Source organism: Hyaena hyaena, unplaced genomic scaffold, assembly GCF_003009895.1.
Source record: "Hyaena hyaena isolate Hyena2069 unplaced genomic scaffold, ASM300989v1 scaffold_462, whole genome shotgun sequence".
Taxonomy (NCBI): domain Eukaryota; kingdom Metazoa; phylum Chordata; class Mammalia; order Carnivora; family Hyaenidae; genus Hyaena; species Hyaena hyaena.
The window spans coordinates 1,115,559-1,129,197 of NW_024081092.1; the positions used below are offsets into that span (position 1 = coordinate 1,115,559).

The 13,639-nt window shown below is 35.2% G+C and overlaps 1 protein-coding gene across 3 annotated transcripts in view; it reads left to right on the top strand.

Moving 5' to 3' along the window:
- The window catches only part of GRM5 (glutamate metabotropic receptor 5), a 513,285-nt gene that overhangs the window by 369,458 nt on the left and 130,188 nt on the right, over nucleotides 1–13,639 (top strand). For all 3 annotated transcript variants that reach the window (XM_039253697.1, XM_039253698.1, XM_039253700.1), the window contains exon 3: nucleotides 4,972–5,207. In XM_039253697.1, coding sequence (XP_039109628.1) covers nucleotides 4,972–5,207 — 236 coding nt within the window. The remainder of the gene's footprint in view (nucleotides 1–4,971; nucleotides 5,208–13,639) is intronic.

The following is a 13,639-nucleotide window of genomic DNA, read 5'->3' on the forward strand; positions in this document are numbered from 1 at the left end:
GTGGCCTGTACCACTTCTGACTATACTACTTAAGAACCACTGCATACTTTTTCCTTCTACAAGATTGGTCACATCCCAGGAGGAAACTGTTCTTTCAGACTATGTCTCAGAATGAAGGTGACATGCAGGAGAGTTATAGACCATCTGTAATGAATCTACAGGCTGAGCAAGAAATAAACTTTTGTACTAAACCACTGAAATATTGAGAGTTTATTACCACAAAATAATTTAGTCTAGGGTAGGTAGATATTTAATAAATGTTGATGAAGAGAAGGAAAGCTATGGAGATATAGAAGATGAATTAGGACTGGAGATTTTGAGTCAATTTTGTTAAAAATAGCCTTCTGTTGAACACATAAAATTCAGTTTTAAAAACGAAATTGCTAATTATGTGAAATGATAGAAATTGAGGTTAAGAGGAAAAAGGAACAAGAGTAAATCATAGAGTAAGAATATATATTTTGGTAATGCAATCTTGGAAAGAAAATGAAAATAAATTCTTGCTAGATGAACATGTCCTAAATATGTCGTCAGGGAGAATTTAAAGAATTTAAGGTATCTACCAAGGAGGTGTTTTGAGAATGAGTACATAGTAAAGTTTCCTCCTTTAGTTAAGCCAACCTAATCCAAAAATATTTTTCCTGTCTCAATGTCCAAGTTACTCTGTTTCCATAGTCAAAGAAAAACTGTAGGCCTAATTAAAAGAATACTCAAATTAAGTATACAAATATATTTGTATACTCAATTCTTGTTATTCACAGTACTTTTGTTCCATAAACATGCACCAAACACCAAATCAGTGAATACTGATCATTGCCCCCAGGGAAAATACAGGTTTAAATTGATACTGGCCTCTGGTCACAACATTTCCATCAGCTAGTCTTGTCTTATGTGTGTTTCTGTCTAAAGATAACTTCTTTAATATATACTGTTTTTCTGTAAACATTGAACTCATAACAAACAGCACTTTACTCATACATGAATGAAGCTGATTTAAAAAATACGTTTTCTGTATAGGATATATCAGAGAATTTTTGCACTTAGGAACTCTAGATAACCCTATGCTTGGGGGTTATTTTAAACAGTGAAATCAGTGAAAAAAACACATCAAAAAATAGAAAAACCCTGCTACTAAATAGATCATGAAAAGGACACTTGTTTAAAACATGAAAGCTAAAACAAGAAAGCAGAAGATCATCTCATTCAACCTCAGCTGGGAATTTGCACATCAGCAGATTCAAAACTTTTGCCACTCTGTGCATGTGTGCAAATGACCACAAAGGTGCCACGAGTATTGATTTGGATGTTGTAAATAAATTTAGCAAGTCGATTTGAACATACAGAATCTTCAAGTAATGAGCATTATTTGTATATCAAAGAATTGGAAGGAAAATAATAAAATGGATTATGAGGAGATGGATAAAATGCCCTCCAGTGAGGGAAGAAATTAATGGACGGATGAATGGATAAATTGATGAAGATAGATAGATAGATAGATGATAGATAGACAGATACCAAATCTAGAGAAGTGCTTTAAACGTGGTATATTTTAGTTTCTTTCCTTGTCTTCCTCTACACATTTTTTCCTTATTTAGTAAAATATATGTTACCAAAAGCATTTAGCTAGTATTTGACAGTCTAGTCTATCATTGTAATGTAAAGCAATAGATCATAGAAAAGTAAGTACAAGTTTTTCTTGGAACTTCATTTTGCTTTTAGATTTATTATTCCTTACTTAGAGTTACCTCATCATCTTAACACAAGTCTTAAAAGCACATTTTTATGAAAATATTAATATTTAAAAACCTAAAGTCAATATGACACCATCTAACTTAGCCAGCATAGAGTGAAATTTCTTGAAACTTACATACCAGATATTCCCCTGTAAGTTTAAATAGAATAACCTTGTTTTGTCAAATAGAAATTGGAATTTTCTGTTTGCATTCACACTCCACTATGATTTTTATTTTGCTGTTGAATGGAAACATCTGTAACTAAATTATTTTAAATTCATAACTCAAACGTATAGGCTGCTAATAAAACATCGTCTTTTGCTAAATTCTTAAATATGGAGAAGAGATTTATACATGAAAAAATAGAGCTTAAGAACAAGATGAGAAATGAATCAATTAACACACTCTGGCGTACATACTTTTTTTATGGAAATATTACCTCCAAAAAAGTTTTAACAAGACAAGCTTTTTACAATCCCCATTAAATTCAATGAATGAATTGTGAAGGGTAAATTGGACCCATTATAATCTTACATTTCTTATGTAATATTCATAATCATAGTGTTACATAAGAGCGAGCTAGCATTAACAAAAGGAGCAATTTAAATTCCCACTTCCTGGAGAATGGGCTCTGCTTGACAAACAGAGCTTCCTGCCCCGTTTGCAATACGCCCCTGCATCTCCTCCAGTGCCAGTGAGACCCACACTCTCATACCAGTGATATAATAAACCCTCCACAACAGAGGGAGAAAATGAGGCAAACAAGCCCACATCATTTCAGCTTGTCAGCTTTAAATAAAATCTTCTGCAGCTGAAAATGAGAAATTTGAGGGAAGATAATGTGTGAAGTAACCAAATTCAACATTGGGACAAAACATATTGCATTGCTTATTTTTTTTCCTGATCTTCCGCAAAAGTTTTTGAAATTTCACCATAATTTTTAATGAAATATCTTTGGTCAGAAATGACTTAGAAGAAGAAATGGTTTATTTTGTTTGTTTATTATTTTTTCTCCTCTGCCACCCACTGATGCCTTAGGAAACATCTCAAGTTATCTCAAGCCCCTGTGATATCTTAATGAGTAATCTGTGAACTTTGGAAAAACTCTCATTATCAGTTTTTAAGTCAGAGTTGGTATAGCAGAGCATGCTGGAAAGAAGTGCATGCTTTTTAAATACTTATTTTAATTAATTACTTACATAATGCCTTCCCCAGCACTGATTTTATATGTGAAATATTGGTGCATGCTCTCACCTACAAAAAATATATATAAAAGACAAAAATGCATTTGAAGGAAGATAAAAAGAAATTAACATTCTGATAAACATATCTGATATGGATGAAATAAATAATGATTGTGAATGTAAATCTCTCTCCCTATCCCTCTCCCCAGTGCCCACTTCCTCCAAACCTGTGTAACTCCAAAAACTTAACTTTGCATTCAGGAGATTCCATTCTGTTCTTCCCCTCAGCTCTTTCCAAACCCCTTCTCTTCCCTCTTTGTTACTGATTTTTCCGGTGTTAAAATACCCCTTGACTTTCTTTATCTTTCCTGAAAAAGCACTTGCACCTCTTCTAAGGAGAGACAGCACCACTAGGTCACGGCAGGTACTTAGCACAAGTTGTGCATATTCCAGTGGGAGAAAGGATGGAAAGGTCAGTCTCTTTTGTCCTGAATGCCCCACGGTATGCCCAAATTCGATACATCTTTTCATGTCTTTTATTTCCAATGTTGTGTCTCACTCATTTTCCAAATAAGCTTAGCATGTTTTCCTTTTATTCTGTTATACTCTTATACCATTGTAATACTACCTCTCTGATTTCTAATTCTTTATCTTAAAATCCCTAACTTACTTTGAGCGATCAGTGCATAGAATGAGAGTAATATTGAAGAGTATGATCCCTGACACCATCCTTAATGGCTCATTGTTAAGAAGTTGTAGTTGGTTTTGTTTGTTTGTTTGTTTGTTTGTTTGTTTTTTGGTATTGTTTGTTTTGGGAGAGAGAGAGAGAGAGGAGGGGGAGGGAGTGTCCATGAGTGGGTGAGGAGAAGAGGGAGAGGGAGAGAGAGAATCTCAAGCAGGCTCCACACCCAGCACAGAACCTGATAAGGGGCTTGACAGAACCTGATGAGGGGCTTGATCTCACGACTGTGAGATCATGACCTAAGCCAAAATTAAGAGTCAAGCACTTAACTCACTAAGCCCTCCACACATCCCTGTTAAGAAGTATTTTTAAGGGGCGCCTGGGTGGCTTAGTCGGTTAAGAGTCCGACTTTCGCTTAGGTCATGATCTCACGGTTCGTGGGTTCGAGCCCCGCGTCGGGCTCTGTGCTGACTGCCAGCTCAGAGCCTGGAGCCTGTTTCAATCTGTGACTCCCTCTCTCTCTGACCCTCCTCTGCTCACGTTGTCTCTCTCTCTCTCTCCTAGAAATAAATTAAAAAAAAAAAGAAGTTTTTTTTAATCCCTCCTATGCAAAACATGATTCCATATGTGTATTTTAAATACATTAGAGAAGTACCATGGGATGGGAAAGACTGTGGATTAGACGACTTCAGTCTGAGGTGTTGAAGAATCAGTGTTTAACAGAATGATCATAATCAGCAGGCTTTTTTATTTATTTTATTTTTTATTATTTTTCCTTTATTTTTATTTTTTGGGGGGTGTTATTTTATTTATTTATTTTTTACAAATAGTTTATTGTCAAATTAGTTTCCATCAGCAGGCTTTTTTAAGCCTCTCTATATTTACTTGTAAAATGTGAAAACAATGAATATCATGTCATAGGATGGTTAAATTAATACTGGGTGTATCTTAGAAATATTTTCATTTTTACCTTATGATCATTATACTAATGATGATAAAGAAACAAAATGGATTTAAAGTTAACTTGACCTAGCCATTAAATATTCAGTAAATAATGTGAATGGTGATTTTATGCAGCTTCTGTACATATACTGCATTTTACAACCAGTCAAATTCTACCAAAAGCATTAGGTTATTCTCCACAGTTTGAAGTTAGTGATACTGGTGCCTTCTAGCACTCTTAGACCCAAAGTTCTCATGGTGTATTATACTCTTTATTCTAAGCTACTATCTCAGTAATCATGTAAGTATAATGCAGGACCATGATGTGGCCTGAGTAGCCATGTGATGATCTTTTCAAAGGGAAAGCAAATGGAATCATTTGCTTAGAAGGTATCTGTTCTAAGCTGAGGTGGTTTTTGTCTCCCCACAGTGATGGCTGGGCTGACAGGTATGATGTGACAGATGGATATCAGCGAGAAGCTGTTGGTGGAATCACAATCAAGCTTCAATCTCCCGATGTCAAGTGGTTTGATGATTATTATCTGAAGCTCCGGCCAGAAACAAACCTTCGAAACCCTTGGTTTCAAGAATTTTGGCAGCATCGTTTTCAGTGCCGGCTGGAAGGGTTTGCACAGGAGAACAGCAAATACAACAAGACTTGCAATAGTAAGCAGATTTATTGTTTCATTTAAACTGGATAAGGCTAAGGCTCCAATTTATGTAAACTGTGTCATGGGGATAGTGGCTGTAATCTGTTGGAGAAGAGGACTCTTACATAAACAGAGTGGATATTGCTACTTACAGTGATAAACAGGCTTTATTCTCACTAAGAAGAACATATCAGAGCAAATTTTTACTCCACAGAGATTTCAATTTTGTTATTTATATCATTCAAGAAATTGGCACTGTGCTGAGGGTAATGTGAGCTCCAGAGAGGAACTGCTGTTGCCATCCCTGAAGGCAAGAATGTCTTCTCATTTTTATTATCTTTAACAGCACCGAGTTAAACACTTAGTAAGGGTGTCATATATTCTGAAGAATGATAAGAGGGCTCCTGGTGGCTCAGTTGGTTAAGCATCTGACTCGATTTTGGCTCAGGTCATGATCTCATGTTTCATAAGTTCAAGTTCTGCATTGGGTTCTGCACTGACAGTGCAGAGCCTGCTTGGGATTCTCTTTCTTGCCTTCTCTTTCTGTCCCTCCCCTGCTCTCACTCTTGTACACGCTCTCTAAATAAACAAACAAACAAACAAACTTTAAAAATTTAAGAATGAATCAGGTGAATATTAAAGGACAGAGCAAATTCCTACTTCCATCAATATATAGAACAGTAGCAGGGATAGGGATTTGTTATGTACAGTTATTATGTTGCAGGAGACATTATCTGAACATTGCCATTCATTCTTATATACTTAAAAGCGCTCAAATTGTACCAACTATTGTTTTGGTTATAAAGATAACAAGGTGAGGAAAACTAGTTCCTGCCTTCAAGAGGTTTAGTGTCTAGAAAGGAGATAATCATGCCAGCCAGTGTTGCAATTCAGTGCTGTAAGTGATATATAAGAGTTAAACACAGGGTTTAGTTACTATTATTTGTTGCACATTGAAAGGGAATCTCGACTCCAATAACCAAGGTAGGTCCAATAATCATCCTACGTCAAAGCCTGCAAAAACTAAGGTTTATCAAAATTGATACATGATTGGTTGAGACTTCCTTATCACCACATTGTATAACAAGAACCCCATATACATTTGCATAGGAGTAGAATGTTTTAGTTGGTGGTATGGGTGCCTTTATCTATGATGCTGGAACACAGGAGGAATGCAGCGGGGCAGTGGGGTTGAAATTATGGCCCACAAACCAATTCCAGTGCACAGAGAAGTTGTCACATGTAAGCATGAAAATGAGAATAATGGGAATAATATAGTGAATTTTTTCATAATGCACTTCCCCTCCCAGGTCATGTCCATCATATGTTTTTGGTATCAATTCATTCTTTTGTGAAATGAAGAAGGGAGTGAACGGTGATTTGTGATTATTTTTAAATATCAGTACTTGGTAAAATAAGAACTTGGCAACCTTATGTCAGTTCCTGTTTGAATAGTGAGGGAGGAGAGAAATGCTGAAGTGTGGGATATTGTACTGCCCCGTGAAATCCAGAAATCACAGAAGTATGGTGTAAGCCTGTGTTTGTTTCTCTCTCACTTCACATACTGCTTGTCCAAAATCTTCAAATGGTTATTTCCTTTTTTTATTATTTTCATGAAAAATATTGTATGTGAATGAACAGCATCGTGACTTCTGTTTCACAATTTCAATGTTTATAGCTAATTTCATATCTTTCATCATTCTGTCTAGTTTCCGATAGACACAGACTTCTTCCCTCTCTTGAGATTCAGGAGCTATGCATCTCTGTATTCTAAGTCTCTGGTTGTGTACACATTGCTATAGGTAACTACACTGGAGGAGTTATGAAGTATAGGCAATAGATCTGATTTCATCTCCAGTTCTCCTTTATTAAGGAGTTAGTGACAGTCCCTAACCAGTGTGGCTAAGGGAATGTTTCCAATTGATCTTTACCCTTTTTGTACCAATATTATTTTCTTTTTCTTTTTTATCTAAAATGTCTTCTCCTTAAAATGGTTTTTCGTTTCTCTTATTTCCACCCCCCACTGTTGGAGATCTTATTTAAATATAATCTTTAAAAACCTCTGTAATTGATTTCCATAGAACATTATTTCTATGGGGGCGCCTGGGTGGCTCAGTCGGTTAAGCGTCCGACTTCGGATTAGGTCATGATCTCACGGTTTGTGGGTTCCAGCCCCGTATCGGGCTCTGTGCTGACAGGTAGCTCAAAGCCTGGAGCCTGTTTCTGATTCTGTATCTCCCTCTCTCTCTAACTCTCCCTTGTTCATGTTGTCTCTCTTTCTCTCTCAGAAATAAATAAAACATTTAAAAAATCAACAACAAAAAAAGAACATTATTTCTTGGAAGTTGTTCTGTAAAATCTTCCCTTTTAACCTATTGCTGTGGCTCTCTGTCTTACATGTAATTACCCAGTTATGATTTCTCTGCTCAGAACTGGCTCCTTACTCCAGTACTGGAAAGCACTCATTAGCCACTTCCCCACCCTGGAAACTTATCTGATGAGAGATGGCATTTTGTACATAAACATAGACACTTATGTGTGATACCTCTATTATTCTTATTATCCTTATCTTACAGATTACAAAACCAAGATTTAGAGAGAACAAAATAACTTACTCAAGGTCACCTAACTATTAAACATTAGAATTTATTCTTGAACTCAGGTTTGTCTAAAGTTTAACCAGTATAGTATACTAAAAAGATAGAATATTACAGTTTTCAAAAATTGCCATAAAATTTGCATTATATAATAGTTAATATATAGGTCAAAGATACAAAAAAGAAAAAATCTTAAAATTATTTTTATATGACCATGGAATTCAATAATAGATACCGAAGTGTTCACTACTCTCTGCTTTTGACTGTATTTCCTTATTGACTTACATGTTCTCTTAACATCTTTAATCCCCATCTTCATAGGGACCCCAAATAGTTTACTCATATTTATAATATTACTGAATATTACCAGCATTTTCCTAAATATATTGCACTTTAACCCTTTCATGAGGGAGTGTGCATAAGACACCCAGTTTTGAGTTGAAGTGTTAAGAAATAGTATGACTTTACAATTCATGCCAGTCAAGAAGCTTCATCTTGCCCATTGTCTCTAGTACCTTAAATCTAATAGATGGTTCAAGAAGAAAAATGGCTTGACACACAGGATAGAAATACGCATAGCTGAATTACTGCTTATTTTGTCTTAAGAGATTCTTAGAAGACAAAGTATAAAAGTTAGGACAGGTGTCTAAATCTAGTAGTCCAGAACTAGCAGTAGGCTTAAGAGAATATGCTCCAATAATGGGAATTCTTTCATTGCCTGTTAGTTTTGCCTATTCTTGTATATTATGTAAACAGAATCTTGCATTATTTGCTTCTCTATAATGGCCTTTTCCACTCAAAGTAATGTAGTAGCATTTATCCCATCATTGCATGTATTAGTAATGTATTATTTTTTATCTTTTTTTTTTTTTTTTGAGAGAGAGAGACAGAGACAGAGACAGAGAATGCACAGAGGAGGAAGCAGAGGGTGAAAGAGAAAGAATCTTAAGCAGACTCCATGCTCAGTGCAGAGTCTCATGTGGGGCTCAATCCCATGATGCTGGGGTCATGACTCAAGCTAAAATCAGGAGTCAGACACTCAACTGACTGAGCCACCCAATTGCCCATGTTTTATTGCTGTGTAATGTCCCTTTGTATGGATATACTACCAGAATTTATCTATCAGTTCTCCTATATGATAGACATTTGGATTATGTACATTTTTAGGTATTATAAGTACTTTATGAATATTTATGTACATATATTATGGCAGATCTATGTCCCAATTACTGTGAAATGTATACCTAGTATTGGAATTGCTATATCATAGACTATGGATATGTTTAGTTTTATTAGAAATAGCCAAGCAGTTTTCCAAAGTGATGGAACTAATTTCTCCTTTCACTGAAATATATGAGACTTCAAGTTGCTCTGTACTACTGTCAGCACTTGGTACTATCTTTTTTTATTCTAAACATTCTGGGAGTGTGTGTTTGTATCATAATGTGATTTTGATTGGCTTTCCATTTGTATTACCAAGTTAACTTTCTTCTCATACGCTTATTTGGGCATCCTATTTTATAAAGTGTCTGTTCAGGTGTTTTGCACATTTCTTTGAATTATCATTAACATCTATTTTGACTGCCTTGTCTACTGTGGAGATGAGTCCTTTGTTGGATAGATATATCATGAAAATTGCACACTTAGAGCATAGCTTATTCCTATTTCCTATCCCTCTTATGTGTTATTTGTTTTCTATTTGTCCACTTTGTTCTTTAATACTTATTCTTTTTTCCTGCCTGTTTATGGATTAATCATTAATTTTTATTATCTTATTCTATAACCTCTCTTAATATTTTTGTTTCATCTCTTAGCCTAATTCATTTACAGTTTTCAACAGAAATTACTAAATGAATCTTTAATACAAACAACATTAAGTTGGTTCTTGTTTATATTAAAAAGTCTTGTAGGTGTGCCTAGGTGGCTCAGTCAGTTAAACATCTGACTTCAGCTTAAGTCATAATATCAGGGTTCGTGGGTTTAAGCCCCACATTGGATTCTGTACTGACAGCTCAGAGCCTGGAGCCTGCTTCAGATTTTGTGTCTCTGGTCTCTCTTTCTTCCTCCCCCACTCATGCTTGCTCTCTCTCTCTCAAAAATGAATAAACATTAAAAAAAAATTAAATCTTGCAAATAGTTACATCTGTTTATCCCCTCCTACTATATTTTGCTATTTCCATATAATTTATTTCTATAATAAATAGAAATATATATATATATGGCTTCGTTAGGATTGTTGCTCTAAATGGTCAACAGTCATATTTCCCTACTCCAGTGTTTTTCATTCCTTCTACTTCCTTGCTTTCACCTGTGATTTTTTTCAGCCTAAAGAATTTCTTTTAGTATTTCTTGTAATATAGGTCTACTGCCAGCAAATTATATCGCCTTTTTTTTTCCTGAGAATATCTTTATTTCCCCTTTATTTTTGAAGCATATATTCACCAAGGACAGCATTCTGTATTGCCAGGTTTTCTTCAGTTTTTTTCTTTGAAAATAGCATTTCATTTTTTTCTTCTGGATTCCATGATTTCATTGAGAATTTAACCATCATTCTAATGTTGTGTCTTTTTTTGGCAACTGTCTTTTTTCTCAGCTTTTAAATTTTTTTAAGTTTTTATTTGACTGTGATGAAATTAGGTATGATTTCCTTGACATATGTCATTCTTTGAATTTCCAGAACTTCTTAAATCTGTGGATTAAAGAAATGTATCAGTAGTGAAAATTTCTGAGACATTACTTCCTGAAACATTCCTTCTGCCACATTTTTCTCTCTCTGTTCCTACCTGTGCTCAGATATACCTATTAGATTATTTGACTTTTTCTCTGGGATTTCTTTCCTATCTTTTTTTTCTCTCTGTGCTGCAATATGATTCTTTTCTATTATTTTGTCTCTTTCTATTATTTTTCACTAACCATGTATCCACCTATGTCTAGTCAGCCTTTAACCAAAATAAGAAGTTTTCAATTTCAGATATGGTGTTTTAGAGTCCAAGATGCCCATTTAATTCTTTTTATAGTTCCCAATTTTCTTTTGAAGTATTCTTTCTCATCCATTTTTCAATCCTTTATTCTATTTCCTTGAACATATTGATTATAGTTATTTTAAGGTCCCTTTTTTTCTAATTCTAACATCTGGATTTTCTGTCAGTCTTCTGTTGACACATTTTTCATATTGATCACATTTCGTACTTATGGACACAATGTGTTTTCTTTTGTGCTTGACATTGAGTGTAAAATACCATAAAGATTGAAATTTATATTATTTTTCCCTCAGTGATGGTTTGCCTTTTTCAGATTCAAAAAAAATTGAGATGAGGTAAGTTGCAACATAAGAAAGAGTCAACCTGTGGTTAAAAGTGTCTTTAAGGAATGAATGACCTAGAATTTCAATGGAGAGTCTAGCTAGGATATCCCATGCCCTGGGTGCCTGACTCAGACTTTTACTGGTTTTGAGATTTTTTTCTCCAGGCTCCCATATCCTACTGTTTCTAAATTTGGCATCCATTGTGAGGAAAAGACTACTTGAAGTTTGAGCAGTTTCTAGTCCTCAGGTGGGGCTTTTCTTCCAAATAGTATAAAACAAGGGACAATTCAGCCCTAATCTTCAAAAGCTTGAGGCTCAATGCAGCCCCCAGAATCAGCAAGCAAATCACAAGGGAAAATGGCTATCATGGTCTTAGGGCTCCTGCACTTTGTAAATTGACATACTATACCATTTTCATATCTAAAAGTACTTCTCGTTTCTCTTTTTTCCAGAAGTGTCATATACTATGTGGAGTCATATATTTCCCAGCCACAATTCATGTCCTTTCCAAGAACCTCAGAATGTAACTTTATTGAGAAATAGCATCAGTGCAGAGGGAGGATGCACTAAAATAGGATGGACTTTTAATCCCCCCCAAAAGGAGAAATGACACAGAGACACACACATAGGAAAAGTGGCAGGGAAAAGACATAGGCAGACACTTGAGTGATGTAACACAAAGACAAGGAAAGCCAAAGATTAATGGCCACCACAAGAAGCTAGGAAGAGGCAAGGAAGGATTCTACCAAGAGTCTCAGAGGGAGCATGGCACCTTGCTAGTGCTGTCGACAGCTTGCCTTCTGACGTTGAGCCTCCAGAACTCTGAGAGAAAAAATTTCTGTTGTTTTAAGCCACATAGTTTGTAGTACTTTGCTATGGATGCCCTAGTAAACTAATGTCCCTTCCTTCAGACTAAGTTAGGTTGGCCACTTGGTCCAGAACCTGCAGATGCCCACCAACAAGAAAGCAGTGGGTAACACCTGCCCATTTTCGTAGGTCTCCTTTTTATTTTTTCATTTTGTCTCTGCTCTGTTGTGTCCATACATCTTCACCACCTTGAAAATATTTTATTTCTGAACTTCTTTGGCCTCTTAAAGTTATACAGTAAAAGGATTTTCATGTGCTTTCTTCTCCACCCTACATAACACCACAGGTCCCTCTTTTATATTTTATTCTTAATTGTCACTACCCCTGCAATCGCAATTTGGATGCATAAACAAACCCTGCAATTTGTAATGTCCAAAATGTTCATACTTTAATTTTTGTTTTATTTTTAAGCATTTAAAAACTTAAGTCAAACTATTTCTATACTGTTAAGTGTTTTAAATATGTGGTTTTTACAGAATCCAGGTTTATATACTATTAAGAATTTCAGTAAGTTTTACTTAAATTGCATAATCATGTTAGACTTGAATTATAAGTTAAATGACTAATAATAAATTAAAACTATAAAGAATATAGTTTAATTTTTTCAATTGTTTATTTAAGTAGCCCAGTAATAAAAGCTACAAAAAATTAAATTAAAACTGTTTTCTAGTAAATGTATGCTATTCTATATTTGAGCCAACATAAGGACCCATTTCTTTTAAAGTTATATTGTCACCCACTGACATTCATTTACCATCTCCTTTCTATGATTTCTCCCTGTCACTTCCAGTACACTTCCAGTAACCTTTGTATGTTAATGTCATAAATGACAGAGGTGTCATTTATGACATTAACATACAAACATCTCGCCTAGATGTCCTGAGGGCACCTCCAACTTACATATCTAAAACTCATTATAAGTTTTCCAACCACAGCCCCAAACTTTGAGCTTTGCCTTTCTGCACCTCCAGTTTGAGTAAATGATACACCCATCCATCCTGTCCCCCAAGATGTGGGAATAAAGCGTCTTCTTGTATTCCCATTGTCTCATTCTTACAGCCAACTGGTGACCAAATACTATTAAATCTACTGTTCATCTTCCACATCTGTTCTCTGTTTTTCATTGCTGGCTGATTTTAAATCTTTATGCCACTGCATAAAGATTTGTTTTTTATGTTTCTTCCTTATCTCTCACTTAACAAATGAGAATAATCTTCCTAGTTAATCTTCTTTTTGATACCAACTTCTTTCTCCTCCATTTTATGCTGAAAACTAGCCTCAAAAGAGTCCATCTAAAGAATGAATCTCATGTTGTTACTTCCATTTTTAATGATCTTCCATGGTTCTCTAATGTCTACAAAAGTACCCCACCTCTTTGCCCCCAGTCAAAACTCTTCAAGTTTGCCATATATGTTTTTCAGATCTCATCATCTGTTCCTTAAGCCCAAGAAATCTATGCTCCAATCACTTCCAAGCACAATTCACAGATGTGCTCTTCCCTTTTAGAGTGGCATGCCTACTTAAGTGTCTGGATTTTTGCACCTACACTTTTGCTGAGGATATTGGTTAGTTCCACTAGCTTATATCCTCATGGTTTCTAACAAATCCAGTTTCTTGTTCTCAAAGAAACTGTTTCCCTCATGTCACTTCCTGTACCTTTTGTTTTCTTTTTCACACATA